At 34.4% G+C, this 19,536-nt stretch overlaps 2 protein-coding genes across 2 annotated transcripts; both read left to right on the forward strand.

The window, feature by feature from the left end:
- The first annotated feature begins 220 nt into the window (after positions 1–220).
- LOC7458766 (probable chlorophyll(ide) b reductase NYC1, chloroplastic) lies at positions 221–4,864 on the forward strand. The gene is made up of 10 exons (XM_002324384.4): positions 221–953; positions 1,256–1,334; positions 1,450–1,585; positions 1,888–1,962; positions 2,055–2,244; positions 2,670–2,738; positions 3,116–3,255; positions 3,410–3,532; positions 3,869–4,061; positions 4,331–4,864. Exons 1-10 carry the CDS (start codon positions 588–590, stop codon positions 4,514–4,516), a joined length of 1,557 nt encoding a protein of 518 aa, XP_002324420.2. The 5' UTR covers positions 221–587; the 3' UTR covers positions 4,517–4,864.
- Positions 4,865–14,607: 9,743 nt separating this feature from the next.
- LOC18107742 (proline-rich receptor-like protein kinase PERK1) lies at positions 14,608–19,109 on the forward strand. Its single transcript, XM_006371991.3, has 8 exons — positions 14,608–15,364; positions 16,090–16,656; positions 16,917–17,003; positions 17,124–17,194; positions 17,388–17,464; positions 17,917–18,064; positions 18,220–18,381; positions 18,575–19,109. Exons 1-8 carry the CDS (start codon positions 14,767–14,769, stop codon positions 18,881–18,883), a joined length of 2,019 nt encoding a protein of 672 aa, XP_006372053.1. The 5' UTR covers positions 14,608–14,766; the 3' UTR covers positions 18,884–19,109.
- Positions 19,110–19,536: the final 427 nt, after the last annotated feature.

Here is a 19,536-nt window from a genome sequence, read left to right on the forward strand (position 1 = left end):
CGAAATAAAAAATAATTTATTTGGATGAACAGAAAACACTCACACTCGAGAAAATAATTTATTTCTATGTTTTGTAAAAAGATAAAAAGAAAAACTCCTGAAGTAGTTTTATATCAGAAATTAAGAGCTTTGACAAATACTGGTGTTTAGCAGACCCGTTGTGTCGTGTTGTTACGTTATCAGATAGATCATTGCTCAAAGGCAAAGCAAACGGAGAGTGCAGTGATGCGTACAGGAAAGAAAAAAACTGGGAACTGGAAAGTGACCTAAGAGAACAGACCCCCTAAGTTACGTGTCAGAAAGAACACAAGAGATGAGCTAGCTTTAACGTGTGGCCAACACAATTCCCCTCCGTCTGCTAAGTGCTAATATCACCGAATCTCCTCTCCTTTCCTCTCTCTCAGATATTTTATTCTTTTCTTACATAACCTCGTCTGTGGTACTGAATTCTTACTTCCTCAATCATTAGAAGATTGGGGGTAATTTCTTACATGACCAGCGTCAGTACTCAGCAGTACCAACAATAAGATATTGGAACGCTTCGTCAAGTACATGAGCTCCCATAGTTTAGAATTGTAATCCATAAGATGGCTGTTATGATAACTAAGCTTCACATATCCCCACAAAACCTAGATAAACTTAGTTTCGAAGAACACCAGAGAAGTAGATCACTTGGGAGGGGTTTTTTGAGTTCAGGTTTTGGGGTACACAAGAAAAGTTATGCGTTGTGTGTGCAGCAGTGCAGATCTTTTAAGACTAAGGATGGAGGGGGAGTGGAAGAGAAGCAGAAGGAAAAGTATGAAATTCTGAAGGAAAATCAGAGCAAGTCGAAGAAGGGAAGTGGGTTTTGGACTTCTTTGAAAAAGGCTGTTTCTTGGGTTGGTACTTTGCCTTCTCAGTCAAATGAGGAGCATAGAGAGGCAGTTGCTAGATTGGAGGAAGTTTTCTCTTCGGTGAGTTGGGAATAGATGGTCTATTATCTTTGTGAATAACTTTGATGCCTTTTTATGCGGGTAACTTTGCTTTGATTTTTGAGTGATTTAACAATTTAATGAGCCTATGCATGTGTTTGATTGAATAGCTGAGTTGTTGCTAAGAAATTTCAAGAATCCAGTGTGTTGAGTTAATTAGGACTGTTTAGCTTGATTGAATGATTCGTTTCCGTTTCATTTCAAAATCTGAAAAACACCCTGTCTTCTTGTTCATAAGATTGGTCAATATAAGTTCAACTTTTAACTCCTCACTCATGATCCAGGCTGCCCTCCAAATTGGAAGATATATAGTGACCATGATGAGCACTGGAGTAGTGCTTGCTGTTGGTTTTCAGTTGTCAGGTTAGCAAACACATTATTTCAACAAGGATGATGTCCATTACCCTGCACTCTTCTCATGCTGTTAGATTGATGTTCTATACATGCATATTAAATAGTCTGCAATTCTTTAATGAAGGTGGCGACAGTCAGATGAATACACTGATTTGGTATAGCTGGCTTGGAGGGATTATTATTGGAACTATGATAGGTGCTAACATGGTTTTAGATGAACACTGTCGAGCTGGTCCGCGTAATGTTGTCATAACTGGAAGGTACGCTCCCTCCTGCAGATCTCATGAATAAGTTGGTTAATTAAATTCTATGGAGTCCCATTAGTCTTATAATTTAGTCTTTCGTTTGATATTCCATAATCGTGAGGCATCATTTTGATGACTAAACAAAATACATCCATGGGCCTTTTCTTCAGCATGTTTGTTATTTTTCTGCATTTAGACGAACAGGCAATTCACCTGAAATTGTGCTTTTTTATATTTGATGACTACATTTTTTGCAAGGAAATTGTGCTAATTGTGGGTATTTTTTTCCTGGTGCATGTTTAAACTGATGGATTTAGTACAAGAGGACTGGGAAAAGCTCTTGCTCGAGAATTTCTTCTTTCTGGTGATCATGTAGTTGTTGCTTCACGCAGGTTGTACACTAAAAACAAGGATGTTGGTGTTTTTTCTCTCATCTTTACAGTATTTGTACTCACACTCCATGCTTGATTCTCTGCAAAGACAGCCCTGAGTCTGTAGACACGACAATTAGAGAGCTTGAGGAGAATCTCAAGGAAGGAATGATCACTGCCTCAAACAGGACAAGTTTGGCACATGCAAAAGTGGTTGGCATAGCCTGTGATGTTTGTGAACCCTCTGATGTGCAGAAATTAGCAAATTTTGCTGTCAATGAATTTGGTTCTATTGATATATGGGTGAGTGTTTTGGCATTTGCTGCCGTTCTGTGTAACTTGCACTTTACTTTGTCTTAACTCTCCCTGTCTCTCCCTGTCCTGTGTATGTGTCTCTTCATGCATACATGCGTTGATAATGAAAAATTTCCCTTTAATTTGATGCTGCTCAAGTTGTGAAGGCTTGATTTGAGATTGGGGAAGGGCTCCATTATCGAGCATCTTATCGTTGGAAAGTAGCATACTTGATGTTATAATTGATGTTTCATTTCAGACACGGGACTATGATTTTGGATTTACTCTAATAACCAGAATCTCTAAATCTCTCAATTTCCTGCTAGTTCAATGGTCCTGATCGGGATGCAAAAATATGAGAATTCCATGTATTCCTTGTGCTGTGCAATTACAGATTGCTTGTAATTTCTGACATGCATTTTCATCCTTCACAGATAAACAATGCTGGCACAAATAAAGGTTTTAGACCCTTGTTGCAGTTTACTGATGAAGATATTAAGCAGGTAACTAAGACATACGTCATAAATGAATATGAAGCCTTCTTGATGAAATTAACACCCTAATAGTTGACAACAAATGGTTGCCTGTTATGGTAGTTGGAGTGCTTGTTATTTAATAAGCTTTGGTCAAGTGAAATGGCAGGATAGTGTATCAAAATCCCCCAGACACACACGCACACCCTCACAAGTATGAGTACACATCTTTCTTTCTTTCTTTTGTTTTTTTTTTTTTTTTTTGAGATTGAGGACGCATACTTCGATGATGCTTGAAAATCTGATCGGACTCTGTCTCTTATTCTCTTATATAGTAAAGGATTTCAATGTTGATATGATTATCTTAATTCTGAATTAATTTGAATAATCTGCTGATTCTATCATAGATTGTGTCAACAAATTTGGTTGGATCTATTTTATGCACTCAAGAAGCCATGCGAATGATGATGAACCAGCCGAAGGGGGGGCACATTTTCAACATGGATGGTGCAGGTTCCGGGGGATCTAGTACCCCTCTCACAGCTGTGTAAGTTGTCACTTCTTACTGAAGTGGTGGTATCTTATTTACTCATTGGTAGAGGCCAAAAGTTTTCACTTGCATAACCTGCAGCATTTGTGATGATCAAAAATTCTTGCTTTGTGCATGATGCTTACCCTGTTTTATCTTCTGAACCTTCTAGCTATGGGTCAACAAAGTGCGGTCTGAGGCAGCTTCAAGCATCACTTTTGAAGGAGTGTAAGCGATCTAAAGTTGGAATACATACTGCATCTCCAGGAATGGTTCTTACAGATTTGCTCTTGAGGTATACCTGTTGCCTATCTGTTTTTTTCTGGGCAGGTGCTATGCTACTGTGGTTATGATCTCAATTATCTAATGAGGTTGCAAATATTTGCTTACCTATTTCTTTTTTGCTCAAGATCACTCTGTGCTGGTACTGTGAGACTCTTTCTCCCTTTGTCAATTAAACTGAAACTGTTTATGAGCTTGTGGATGTGAATCTGTTCTTTTACAATGTTTTTATGCACTGGTCTGCATCAGATGAAAGTTTTCTTTGTAGATCACTTATTTGCATTTGAAATTGTACTTGTCCACTTAGTAATTATGCTTTCATTCCATGCTTGGTTTGGTTCTTTTGCAGTGGCTCGACACTAAAAAACAAACAAATGTTTAATATCATCTGTGAGCTTCCAGAAACAGTTGCTAGAACTTTAGTCCCAAGGATGCGTGTCGTGAAGGGCACAGGAAAGGCCATCAGTTACTTGACCCCTCCTAGGATATTACTTGCTTTGGTCACTGCATGGTTAAGGCGAGGCCGCTGGTTTGATGACCAGGTAATCTTGGTTGCTCGAGGAAATTTCTTACTAGTTACTAGCATCTTACCTGCATGGTTGCCACCATTCCAGGCAGGCAAGGAAAATGGCTTTCGTAGTCATCTGCTTAGTTGATTCGTTCACTCAACCCTTGCAATATTCTCATGCTGTTAAAATTCAGTTTTTTTCATCCTTCTCGTGCTTTTGCACTGAAACACTTTTTTCGAACTGGTGTCCTCCTATTTGTAAACCGTTTTAAGTGAGGATTTATATACCTTCATATCTTGCAGGGAAGGGCATTGTATGCTGCAGAGGCAGATCGACTCCGTAACTGGGCTGAAAATCGTGCTCAGTTTTCCTTTACAGATGCAATGGAGATGTACACCGAGAATACTTGGGTGTCCGTCTTTTCACTTTCTGTTGTTTGCGCATTCATAATCCTTTCCAGCACAGGCAGCACATTTCCTGGGACCTGATTCCTTGCATTCCCATGAAGCATCAACAAGGCACTCGCCTCGATGATCTTAGTGAAGGGACCAGCAAAAGCTTGTGCAGCTCGAAGGAGAAATGTGAAGGTACAGCGCAGAATAGATAGCTTATGGTCTTTGTACATGCAACATTTATGCTCCTGCTTTAACCATTAGTTAGTGCTCAACTGTCTTGGAACATAAGCTCAAGATGATTGGCCATGGAAGGCATTGTAGGTTATGATCGATCCATACCACAAGCCAATATCCCATTCTTAACGAAGCATTCTTATAAACTGAGATGCATAAAAATGTATTGCTTCCATATTGTTGTTATTAAATTTATTGTAAAGGCAATGGGCACATGCAGTCAACAAAATAGTTGCTGGACAGAGATGAACCTTGAGGCAATCTTGAGTGAGTGCCTGTATAGATTATGTGCACTTCGATGATTACTTGCATTGCTATTGTCAAATTATTGAAGATTATCGAAGAATAACTAAAATGTCATATCGTTTGCACAGAAAAAAAAAAAAAGAGTTGGGGCATTAGTGCGTGGTTTGGAATTTTAGAGAAAAAAAATTATATTTTTGTATTTTTTGGTATATTAATGTTAAAAATAAAAAAAATATTATTTTAATATATTTTTAAATAAAAAATTCTTTAAAAAACATGAAGGATGGGATTTGGAAATGAATTGTCTTGATTTAAATTGTTTTTTTAATTTTTGAATTTAAATAGTAAGAAAAGGAATAATATGTTCATAACATGTACGAAAATAATCAAGAAACTATTCACTATTTAGTAAAAGAAAACGATCAAAGAGTTGATACATTGTAATGGTAAACATAAATCCGTCTTGATAGAATTAAAAAAAAAACAAAAAACATAATTCACGAGGGCTGAAAAAGAAAACTAAGTATTGGAAAAAAAGAAAAAAAAAAGTCTCAGTTTTTACAATTTGAAGCATACTTGGTATGATAATTCTAAGAAACAGCTTAATTTCCCCTCATAATCTCATATGTTTGAAAAATATATTTATGATCAAAAAGTATATTATTATTAACAAAAACTAAATTACAAGATCAACTTGGTGTTCATTTTTTCACCAAGTCTTTTTCTTTTTAATTTCATATTACAATATTAAATTTATTGGAGATTGAGCTTCATAATTTTTAAAAATATATTTTTATCCTTTTTTGCCAGTTTTAAAATTTTTATTTATTTAGAGATGATCACTAGATATAACAAAACTCCACCATTAACTAGATAATTATAATAACAACTGAAAAAATTAAAAGTTGGTTTAACTTTAGTGAACCTAATTAATATATATTTTTAATCACATGCTTGAAACAAATTTCACCTCACTCAGGATCTTGAATTATTCTGGATTTCTCGTCTAATTTTTAACCAATATATTTTGGGTTTACTCCGTCTATTCCATTCCAGATAATAGTTTGACAAAACCAAAGTATAATTTTATTATCTAAAGAGTAGAATAAAGAGACCCAGCTTAAAGCTAAAATCTAAATTCCTAATTTTATCAATCTCTCGCTTTTATTGCTTGTATTTTTTTATATAAATGTTATTTTTTGTATTTATAATAACTAATGTATTCAACTTTTATTTTAATTAGTTGCATGGTGGGAGCAATTTGACAATATATTATAGAACTTTAAAAGCTTGCAATTTTAAGTTCTTAGTCCATGCTTGTGAGAGAAATTGAAATATATTTGAATTTATATATTGCCAAATAGGATAGAACACAAGAGATCAAGTGATTTGATCTTTGTTCGTTACAATTTAAGGATTGAACAAAGGTAAAATATTTATAATATTATATTAATAATAATATTGAAAATAATTATTACTATTTTCATTAACATTACTATTATTTTCTAAAAATTGAATATATCACTAATATATATGTGTGTGTGTGTGTGGGAGGGGGGGGTTTATATTTATATTGTTTTTTTTTATATTTGTACTTTATAGAAATTTGAACAAACTAATGAATGTTTTGGATTTTATTTAGCTTTGATAACATTAACTTGTTGAATGTGAAGAACCTAGCTTTTTTGATAGAGGGGATTTAAATTGAAAAACTAGTGAAGCACATTTGCCGCTTTGACTTTAAAGATAAAGAGATCTATTTTAATACCGAAAATAAATTTAGTGGAAATGATTATTTATTAGAATGTCTAGTTGATGATTTTATCTACGTACCAACCGAAAATCAAGATCTTTATTTTTATGTTAATTATGGAGATGGTATTTAAATTATTTTAAATTAAAATTCTTTTTAGTCTTGACTATTTAGTAATATTTTAAATTTTAAAATTATATTTAAATGTCTTTGCAATGAATAATTTAAAACTAATTTATCTTTATATTTGAATTGAAATAATATATCCTAAATTAATATTTTGAAATATATATAAACATTGTATCATGGAACAAAAAAACCAGGATATCCTTCAAAAACAAAAATGTTTTTTTTTTAAGAAAAAACAGAATATCAAAGTAACAGAATTGACATCATTGATTAAGATAAGCACTTCCCAGTTCCCACAATTCACGGAGACAATCATTCGTAAAATCTTGGAAAATAAACATGGCAATTATCCGGGCTCGTGGCCCAGCATTTGGAAGGTTTCTTTTTTACCCAAGTAAGTGATTGTTGTTTTTCTCCATGAAAAGGTTCCTTTGAGCTTGACTATACAATAAAGATAGTTTTATTATTATTATTATTATTATATAGTAGTTAAATAAATTAAAACTATTAAAACTCGAATTATCACATACATGACCGCTACTAGAATATGCATAATTATTTTAGTGTGATTGAGTTAAATATATAATAATTCTTTAAAGTAGGTGCAGTGACTGTTTGGGAACCGTGTTCTCTAAAAATTCAAATTTTTTATTGTTAAAAATTATTTTTTATTGTGTTTTGGATCGTTTTGATGCGCTGATTTTAAAAATAATTTTAAAAAATATATATATTATTTTGATGCATTTCAGTAAAAAAAATATTTTAAAAAACAATCATAACCACATTCCCAAACAAACACTTCAAAACGCAATGCTTGCATCAAATGGTAAGAACCAGTATTTCACAAGGCACATTTACAATTTACAGCAAGGTACAAAATCACAAGAGTGTGTTTCTTTAGAGGGGTATCGAGCCGCACAATGCATTTCATAAAAAATATATATATTATGATTTTATTTATTTTTATATTTCAAAAGTATTTTTGAAAAAATTTAAATTTTTTTTATTTTTTTATTTTAAATTAATATTTTTTGATATTTTCTAATCATTTTGATATGCTGATATTAAAAATAATTTTAAAAAAATATTATTTTAATATTTTTAAATAAAAAAAACTTTAAAAAATAATTATAGTTACTTTTTCAAACACTTTCTACATGCTTTCCATGAAGCGCGGCAGACCTGACCAACAAACACTCTATAATTAACTCACCTTACATGGCTGCCACTTGTAAAAGTAAGGAAAAATAATTATTGCAATTAGCACATATATTCCCGGTATTATTACTATTGGTACTATTATCATTATTTTAGAAATCATGTTGATATATATATATATATATATATATATATATATAAAAGGAGGAATATGAAACCTTTGCAAAGATTCCAAATGATGAAGGAACGTCTCCATATTTTAATGCGAGACTGGAGAGCTGGATTGAGGTGAATATTTTGCCTTTTGGTCAGACGAGCGAATGTCATGGCACTAATTATGAGATGGATATAATATATTACCACCTCCATGTGAGCTCCATGGCCCACAATCCCCATCTTCAACCCTTCCATTCCTCCTCCCTGCCAACAAGTTAAACGAAGAGACATGGAAGCCTGGATTAATTTACAGGCCGAGTATTTGAAAATATAATACTGATTGTTTTTAAAAATATTATATTTTATATTAGTATATTAAAACAAACTAAATTTATAAAAAGAAAATTCAAAATTCAGGCAACCCTTGATCACTCTGGCCAGCTACGAGCAGAAGCCTTATTTCGGTAAGCAGAGAGAGAGAGAGAGAGTCAAAGCAACTTTCATTTGCGTAAATTTTTCAATTTTTTTTTATTTGAATATTATATATGTGGGCAATGAGCAGGCTCCGGCGGGTACAGTTGATATTGTCAAGTCAAGAACGCCATAAACTAATAATTCTAAACAAGCCACCTGCCACTCAGCTTTGACCACGCCTGTGCAGCAGGCAACGCCTGCCTTCTCAGGTCTACCTGAATCCGGTTTTTATCCCGCCGACTGCATGTATGCTGCCATCCTCCCCACAATCTGCGTCCTTACAAGTCATCAGAAGTGGCCTCCTGCAATGAAATTATTTAGGGTTTAGTTCCTTTTCAAATTATTTTTATATATTAGTGAATTAAAATTATCAAAAATTATTAAAAAAAATGAAGAAAAAAATTTCAAAAGTTTTTTTTTTATTCCCTTCTTTTTCTTTTTAGCTGCACCGTTAATTTCCTCCCTGCGAACGTTATAGAAAGCTTGAATAGGAATGATCACATGACCACTTGGAATCATATGAAAAGCAATAAAATAATCTAATATGACTTTTCAAATATGATATGATTTGGGTATATAAATATATCAAGTGGGCCCTCTCTTTTTTTTAATTAGGAAACACGTCCAGATTTTTTCGTAGGCGTGGTTAGCCGTTGGTATCCAGCTGGCTTGCATTTTACTTGGAGTAACAGCCACAGCTATGAATCTATCAGAATTTGATACCATATTAGCCATAGGGTCACCTAATCCTTGACCGGCTCAACAAGACTTTGGAGTTATTTAGAACGGCAATATTTAAAGTATTTTTTATGTTTTAAAATTTATTTTTTAATTTACACATCAAAACAATTTAAAAAAATAAAAAATAAAATTTAGTCAATCTGAACGGCAATCCAAACGGGGCTTATTATTTTTTTTATCACGGAAACTGTGCCGTTTAACACTTTAATAATTTTTTAAGAATATATAGTTGCGAAACGTTGCGTTGATTTTGGACTGCCCTTCTTTGGGCATCGAATCCAGCCTAAAATGTATAGAAAATTTTGTAAAAGCCATGTACCTCTAAAAATGTTAATCTAAGAATATTATAGAAATTAGATTAAAAATAAATAAATAGAAGAGCCATTAATGCTTACAGTGTAGGTTATTAGGTGGCACTCTCCCGCTGCGGAAAAAAAACAATAAAGATTAAAATTTGTTTTTTTTAAAAAAAAAATAAGAAACTCTTACAAATTCATGATTTTAGGTATAGATATTTTCCACACACATCGAAAATAAGATTGTGATTTTATTTTTATTTTTTTAATCACAAGCTTCCTTTCCTTACCGTGTGTGTACTGTCGTTGGCTAACGACAGAGAAATACATACACGACAATGTCCGAATAGGCAAAGAAAAACATAAACGACGAACTCAATTTTGGCCTTGACAGTCAAATGGATTGAGATTTGGGAGTAGAGTTTGTCTTTTTCTCCCTTTTCTTGCTGGACTCTTCTTTAATTTGATAACGCGTGAGGATTACATCCATCCTCCTCGTCTTTTTGAGGTGTGAAAACACACAGACTCTAGTCTGAACGATATTATAATAATATTATTTTTTAAAATATTTTTTATAAATAATTTTTTTATTTTTAATATCAATATATCAAATTAATTTAAAAATAAAAATTTTTTCTTTTCAAAAACACGATATCACCTCAAAAATAAAAACTATTTTTTTGGTAACTGTTGATGTCCGGGTCAGTTTACGCACACCTCGACTAATCCTTCAAGTTCCTAAAATTAATGACCGGGTAAACTTCTAATGGTCTTAAGGCTTGTGGTACTCGAACTGGTGATCTACAAGGAACAAACCTAAAATCTGACCAATTAAACTACACTCTCTCGATGTTAAAATGAAAGGTACTTTAATCAATTGACAAGTGGTGTTAATGTGAAAAAAAACACAATCTTAGAAAGCAATTCATTAGTAAACTAGTTGTTACCAAGAATGGGGCGGTTTATAATATATGCTTTTTAAAACATATATGTAATATATGTTTTTTAAAACACGTCCCTAAACTTGGGGGACGGTCTATTTTGATGGATATTCTCGCTCTCTCTCTCTCTGTTCCCGTTTGAATTGGATAGATAGGTGTTTATAAATAATTTTGAAAATAGATATTTACAGCTCTCAGTAATTAAGAAATCATTAATTAAAATTCAATCTTCTAGTAACTTGAAAAGCATAGTTGTCAACCCTTCTAAAATCAACCAAGACTTGCTCGTTTCACCTAATTTATAAATCTCTACATATCAATTACACAGCTGTCTACACCAAACATTCGTATTTCTATTCTTTTTATATTGTTATGATATGATTATTATGGTATGATACGATTATGATTATGGTGATAAAATTAGTATATTAATCTTTTTAATAAAAAAATAATTAGGTATTGCTAATATATTTTCTAATAGAAAAAGAATTTAAATCATGTAAAGGTTAATTTGATGTGATTTAGTCAACTTGATAGGTTTAAAGACAACCTGAAATACCGTTAAAAATGTAGTTTGACTAAAATAAATTTCAAGACAATATCTTTTTTTTTTAATATTAAAAAAAATATATATTGGACTGACCTATGTCAACCAGGGTTAACCTGTTAAATCTGCAACCCGGATCGTGAGACCGAGATAACCCCATAGAAAAAAAATCAAAATAAATTATGAAACTTAATTTTCAATCAACCATGTGTTGAAGTATTAAATTGAAAAAAAAATCAATTAAAAAAAATTCATAAAACAAACAACTCGACTCAACTAAGGTTAATTGTTAAACCCGCAATCCAGATTATGCAACTAGGATAACTCCATATAAAGAAAATCAAAACAAGTTATAAAGTTTAATTCTCAATCAACCCAATGTTGAAGGATGAGATTGAGAAAAAAAATCAATTAAACAAAAGACACAAAAAAATAAACTGAGTTAAGTCGGGTTAATCCGTGAATCGGGTAATGAGACTGGAACAACTTGATAAAAAGCAAGCTAAAAAAATTATGAAGTCTAATTTAAAATTAACTAAATCTTGAATAATGAAATTGAAGGGAAAAAAATCAATTAAAAATAAAAAAAAACTTGAATTAATCTACTAAATTTCCTACTTGAGTTATGAAATCAAAATTAAAAAATATATATTAAATAATAAAATTAAAAATAAAATTATTCAAGTTAATAATGATCGATGAGAAGAGAGTCACCTATATTAGTGTATGTTAATAGTACGTCAAAAAGAATAAAGTGTAAAGTTACTTAGGACTTGTGTTGAAAATGAATGTTAGTGAAATGCAATAATTCAATTTATAATAAGTGCATTTCTTTTTCGAAAAAGTCTCCAACTCAAATATTTTTATTATAAAAAACAAGTTGTTATATTCTGTATTTGGAGTCAATTTTTAGCTTCTCGATATGGCGGGATGACAAGGAGAAATCCAATCCAGCTGGATCCTTTCTTTTTTTATTGTAATAAATAAAAAAAATTCACGGGGTGATCAACGGTAGAACATTTCCACGTTAAACAGAATCAACGCCGGAGCTTTTTGACTTGGCGCGGCGAACTATTTTTGCAAACAAGGATTGACAAGTAATTAGTGACATGTAAGTTACTGTTAATTAGGTGATCACTGCATTTTACCAGCTAACTTGTAGTGTTGCCTTCCCTAACCTACTGCCTTTGATATTGACTTGCTTAATTAAATCGACTCCTCCTTTTAAATTGCACGTTAAATTATTATAAATATCCTTAAAATTAATATATTATTGGATGTCATTGAGTAATGGAATTACATTTTAAATCATAAAATGTACAGTAAAATGCTTTTCTAGAGTGTTTTTAGGATTTGTATGGAATTGTAGTAGCGGTGGTGATTTAAAGTGTTTTTTTACTTAAAACGCATCAAAATAATACGATTTGCACCGCGTTCCCAAATACACTCTAAAATAATATAATAATACTCTTCCAACTTCGAGTTTATGGAATAATTTAGATGGAAAAATTACATTATTTTGCATATGGTGTTTTCATAATTGTTTTAAAAGAATCATTTATTATTAATCTTGTCAAATCATTTTGATGCTCGATGATTTTAAGGGGAAAAAACATTTTATTATTTTCTATTTAGTTTAGAAAAATATTTCTTTTATGATTTTTTTACTTTTTTTTTCTATTCAATTTAGGAAATCAAGATCGGTAATTTTTTTAGAATTTTTATTACTTTTCATTTACTTTCGGATTTTCTAGTTTGCATAGGATGGTTTCTACACTTATTTAAGGAGTTTTAAACCTCTTAAAAAAGAGACCATAATATAGTTTTCTCTTGAGCAATAAAACTACAAATTAAAGTTTTTGTGTTATGTCCTATTTTGATCATTAATATGTTTTCTCTTGCTAATGTTCTATTATTTGTGCTTCTGTCTATGTTAGTTAGTATTAAAATCCAATGATCATAGCTTATTACTTGTTATGTGCTGCAATCTAAGGTTATTTTTGCTTTGTTGTGTGTTGTAGAAAAATCACGGTATAAAGAAATCGCAGAGCATGAGTGTTCATACAAGAAGAGATGAGAGATTCACCTCGTAAGAGAAATGTTTAAGAGCTCATGATAAAAAACATGTAAAGACAGATTATTAAGCTTACTCTATAGCTGGCAAAAAAGCCTTAACATAAGAAAAAAGAGACCGACAAGGATCTTTAGCCAATATAAAAAAACTCATTTAAGAAGAATATGTAAAGGAGAAAGCCTTTCAATAAGAAAAAACATCATGGATTTTGATTCTCAAATTAAACTTTTTTAATTTTATAGGAACTCTATAAGCGCACGAGTTCATCGATTAGTTGAATAATTTTTTTAGTGCAAGGAGGTTTTAGAACAAATGAGGGTGAAAATAATTGCGATCAAATTGAAGAGTCGAGCTTCTATCTTGTAAGAATAGTTAAAGAGGTCACGAAAGAGACAAGGGAAGTCGAGAATCAATGACCGAGACAAAAATAAAGAAAAAGATGAAGGAGCACTTCCTTCCTTTTGGCTACATGCAAACCCTATACCAATGATTCCCACATATTAAGATAAAGAGATAAATTTATTAGCAATTATACCGATGAGTTCTATTAATTAGCAGTCATGAATGAGAATGAAATAACAACCAGTGATGAGATTTCTAAGTGGTTTATGATGATCTATCTAGAATATATTGTGCTTTTCCAGATATATTAATACAATTAAACCGATTCATAGTAAAGCACGAGCCAATAATTCAGTGGTGATATAATAGTTGATCTTTCATCAACATACAATAATCTTTTTTTTTTTTTTTCTAAAACCTTTGGCATTCTAAAGGAAGAAAAAATTCCTTATGCAGATAAAGAAGAAAACAGATTGATTAAAAAACCTTTCGGTGGGTAAACAATAGACGATATACCTATTGATTTTGAGAAAAAAGATTACCAATATAAAAAATCTAATAAAAATAGAGTTTAATATCTCTGATATTAATTAAGAACATTTTAATGTTTTTACTAGGAAAGCTTTTCCTAAATGGTCAGCTATTGAACAATAAATTCGACTGTTTATTCTCAAAAATATTAAATTAATATTTTTTAATATTTTTATGTATTAAATCTAAAAAAATATTATTTTAATTAAAAAAATACTTTCACCATGTTACCAAATAATAAAAAAACTCAAAGCAACAACCAATCAAATCGAAACCCACAATTAATGCCAAACAGCGCAAATATACCGAAAGGAAAAATTCCAAGGCAGGACCTCATTTATTGCAAAATAAAAAATAAAAAATAAAAAATAAAAAATCACATGATCAATTAAAATATAAATAGAAGGTAAAAAAAACGAGGAGAAACGAAGCGACGACCAACACAAAAGCACAGCGCGGGGCCAGCCGTGTAGGTCCCAACACACACTCTTTTGTCCTAAACGAAACAGCAAATAATATTTCTCCTGATATGTGAAAACAAAGACAGCAGCTTTTTCCTTCCACTTCCAATCCTCATTTTAACTTCAAAAAATCTCAAATATCCTCAGAAACCACCACAGCACCCCCCCTTCTCTCTCTCTCTCTCTAAAAAAAAGAAGAAGAGAGAGAAACAAAAACCACCAGCGCTATCCCCTGCTTGTTTGTCTTCTGTTCTGTCACAATGTCAGCTCCTACTCCCACGTCGCCGCCGTCTAATACTACGGCTCCACCTCCTTCCACCACCACTCCACCCCCATCTACCCCACCCCCTACAACTCCTGCAACTCCTGCAGCCCCTCCACCCACTTCTCCACCACCTCCACCAACCCCTTCTGCCCAACCACCTGCCTCAACACCTCCACCACCACCAGCTGCCTCACCGCCATCCTCCTCACCACCCTCACCGCCATCCTCCTCACCACCGCCACCACCATCCTCCTCACCGTCTCCACCCTCGTCCCCCCCTCCGCCTTCATCCACTACGCCGTCTACTCCCTCTCCGCCTTCATCCACTACACCGTCTACTCCCTCTCCGCCTTCATCCACTACGCCGTCGACTCCGACATCAAAGTCGAGTCCCCCACCGCCGACGAGCACGAGCACGCCGACAAGTGGGGGGTCGTCGGGAATTTCGACGGGGGTGGTAGTGGGGATAGCAATTGGGGGAGTGGCGATTCTGTTGGTAGTGAGTCTGTTTTTTATATGCTGTAATAAGAGGAAGAGAAGGAGACGTGATGACGAGGCCGCGTACTATGTGCCTCCTCCTCCTGGCCCGAAAGGTGACATTTTTCTCCTTTAAGATTTTAAATTGTTGAGATTTACAAGTGGTTACTGGGTTTTTAGCTGTATTACAAATTTTGGCCTTGGCATTTCCTTTTTTCTCTCCTTAAAACGCATTTTTGGGTTCAATATAGATTTAGTTTTAATGCATTTCTTAGATTCAGGGACTTGCTCTATGACTTTGAATGCACATTTGATGTTGGTTTAATTTCCTAATTTTTAAATGTTTAGGTCGACGGTTTTTTTTATTCAAATTCTGACTGCATTGAAGCACTGATCTGGTCGATGTTTTAAGTTGGCTTTTTGCATTACAAGACTAGTGTGTATTTTTTAAAATAGTTTTCTTCGAAATTGGTGACCCTACTGAATGTTTTTGCTATCTGCAATTGGAATCAAGGCTTCCTAGTGTGGAAATGATTGTCTGGAGAGATCCACTTGTAAAGAAAAAGGCCCTGCATATTCGTGTTTAAAATGTGTTCTCCACAACACATGATATCAATAGAAAGTGAAGGAAAAGAGGAAGTAGTTTATCATTTGTAGATGAAATTTTCTTTGACAAGTTTTCATGCATTTGAAGTTTCAATTTGTGGCAAACCCAGATGCTTTTCTTTTGCTATTAAGAACCAGGTGACAGTTTGTTTGACTTTCAACTTTCTGATGCCACCCTCTGGTGGTAATTTTGTGCTCGGTGGCTCATTTTCTAGCATTTCTTGATGATTACCAGATGACCCTTATGGTGGCAGACAACAATATTGGCAACAAAATGCTCCCCCACCACCTGATCGTGTTGTTGCAGCGATGCAAAACCCCCCTCCTCCACCACCCGTTGCATCAAGGCCATCACCTCCTCCTGAGCGTGTTGCAATGCCTCCACCACCTCCTCCACCACTTTTCATGAGCAGCAGTGGTGGCTCTGGCTCCAATTATTCTGGTACGGAAAACCCATACCCACCACCTTCTCCAGGCATTGCTTTGGGTTTCTCTAAGAGCACATTTAGCTACGAGGAATTAGCAAGAGCAACAGATGGATTCACAGATGCGAACCTCCTTGGTCAAGGAGGTTTTGGGTATGTGCACAGAGGAGTTCTTCCAAATGGGAAAGAAGTAGCTGTCAAGCAGCTAAAGGCAGGAAGTGGGCAGGGGGAGCGTGAATTTCAGGCAGAAGTTGAGATCATTAGCCGTGTGCATCACAAACATCTTGTTTCATTGGTTGGATACTGCATCACCGGGGCTCATAGATTGCTTGTATATGAGTTTGTTCCGAATAACACTTTGGAGTTTCACTTGCATGGTATGTTCTTCCATCAAGTAATCTGCTTTTATGTTAAATTTTTCTGAAAAATATTTCAATTCCTTTATCCTGGCTGTTTGTGCACTGTTATGTTTTTGTTGTTTTTTCTATGATGAATGTTGCAGGGGGTTTTATTTTTAATGTTATTTTGACTGCGTTGTTGATTTGTTTCAACACAGTAACTCTGAATCAGATAAATTTAACCAAGCACCATGTGCATTAGGGTTATACATGTATCTGATAGAAAATAAACATTTCAGGGAAGGGGCGACCCACCATGGATTGGCCTACGAGACTAAAAATTGCATTGGGTTCTGCGAAAGGTCTTGCATACCTTCATGAAGATTGTGAGTTTTATCTTCTCTTCCTCCCCCCTCCCAGCCCTTCAATCTCTTATGGACACATGAAGCTGCACTGCTACACCTATCAATGTTGTTACTAATGTGATCCATAATATTTATATGCAGGTCATCCTAAAATCATTCATCGTGACATCAAGGCATCTAATATACTTTTGGATTTCAAGTTTGAGGCAAAGGTATTAGCTGCATCCAGCTTGTTTGATCCATGAAATATGGTTTCTTTGGTAGTCAGGTTTATTTGGTTCAAAGTAATTGTTGCACTTATTTTGAATCTTAAATGGAACTCATTTGATCCTTTTTATTTCTACCTGTTGATATAATTGCTATGGAGATGATATATTGCCTTTTCTCTTCTTTCCTTTTGCCCAGGTTGCTGATTTTGGACTAGCAAAGATCTCTTCTGATGTCAATACTCATGTCTCCACTCGGGTGATGGGAACTTTTGGGTATGGTGAACTCCTTTTATAATCTAGTTGCACAACATTCAAATTTTGTTGGTTGATATTTTTCGAAGATGAACCAGATGACGACCTTGATTTCTTCTCCTTGCTTTTCCCAAGTGCTTGTCATCAGATGATGTGGTTCTTGTTTTTGTAGATCATGTTTTCATAGAACTGTTCAAACATTTAGAATTTTAAGAATTCAGTCTTCTTGAATTCTGTGTTTCGGGTCCCATTCAGTGCATTTGCATTGAGACCTTTAAACCAGCTGCAATAGTCCATCTTGAATTGTGGGGTTTTGTGATTTTCACTAACCTTTCATCTGGCTGGCTTGATGATGGCCAGATATGCTGTTATGGTTTCGTTTTCTATTTAGGTGTAACCTACTTTGGTCAGATATCACTGTGGATGACTGTTAATATGAAAATTACGTATTGTTCATGTGCTTCTAAATCTAGGTATCTGGCTCCAGAATATGCTTCAAGTGGAAAACTAACAGACAAATCAGATGTTTTCTCCTACGGGGTCATGCTTCTGGAATTGATCACTGGTCGTCGACCTGTGGACTCAACTCAGTCTTTCATGGAGGACAGTTTGGTTGATTGGGTAAGCTCTAACTCTTCCTATGTGGTCTTACAAACGCAGACGCATGAATACACTTATAAAACATGGACGCTGGCAAGCATATACACATGCTTTCAAACAAACAGCTAATTGGACAAAGTTGTGGATGTCACATCAATCTATATTTGCATTTGTAGGCGAGGCCTTTACTGACTCGGGCTTTGGAAGATGGAAACTTTGATACCCTGGTTGATCAAAAGCTACAAAATAATTATGATCAAAATGAGATGGCTCGCATGGTTGCTTGTGCGGCTGCTTGTGTGCGTCATTCAGCTCGCCGTCGACCACGCACCAGTCAGGTAATTAGTTGAATGAAGCTTGAATATTCTTTTCAGGAGCAAACTGAATACCTGGTAGATGTTTGTGATCTTCTGATATACTGTCTCACTCTAATACATGGACAGACCATTTATTGAAAAAAGTGTCTGATGATATAGGCCAGGGTCGTGTATAAACTATCCTAATTGATATCTTCAACTCATAACCAAGCAGGTAGTCAGAGCTTTGGAAGGAGATGTGTCTCTCTCTGATCTTAATGAAGGAATAAGACCTGGGAACAGCAGAGTTTATGGTTCATATGGCAGTTCAGACTATGACACCAGTCAATACAATGAGGACATGAAAAAATTCAGGAAGATGGCATTAGGAAGCCAGGAATATGGCGCAAGCAGTGAGTACAGTGGACCAACCAGTGAATATGGCTTGTACCCTTCTGGCTCGAGCAGCGAAGGCCAGAACACCCGCGAAATGGAAATGGGAAAGATGAAGAAGGCCAGTAAAGGTTTTAGTGGAAGTTCGTGACAACTGACAGCCTTAATTTTCTGTAAAGACCCATCCCTTCTCCTCTTAGTATTAATTGGACGTCACATTGATTGTAAGAACGGCATGTTTTGGATGTGAAAACACATACAAGTTTTTTTTTTTTTTACAGATTTTGAAGTTTCGTTTTTACTACATGTATCTAATAGTGCTTACATACAAGAAAACAATGAAACAGCTTGGCTGATTCTTTTATTCTTTCTTTAAATGTCGATAGCAAGCTTGTGAAATCTTTAGCCACTTGCGTGCCTTTTGTGCATCATCTTTCCCTTGGATTGTGGTTTAACCATTAGGTTAGATTTTGTTGAAGCATGGTTGACAGGTGTCACTGGCCCTTCTGGCCTTTGCAAGTATACAGGCTGTTTTTAAGCAAGAAAAATGCCCTTTTGTTAAATAAATAAATAATACTGTGGGGCCGACCTTCTTGGTTGGTCCAGTAAGATCTTGAAGAAGCTCTAATGGTGAGCACTGGTTTCGAGTCCCTTTTGCTTTGTAATCAAGCTCATTCGGTAAGCTCGAGCTTAGCTGTCTGATTAGGGACTAGCCAACCTACTTGAATCAACAGCACAAAAGGTTCTGTTTCTGATATCGGCGATGGAACGAGGGGTGGTCGGGGATTAGGGCCTCCGGCTTAT

Source organism: Populus trichocarpa, chromosome 18 (genome assembly GCF_000002775.5).
Source record: "Populus trichocarpa isolate Nisqually-1 chromosome 18, P.trichocarpa_v4.1, whole genome shotgun sequence".
NCBI lineage: Eukaryota > Viridiplantae > Streptophyta > Magnoliopsida > Malpighiales > Salicaceae > Populus > Populus trichocarpa.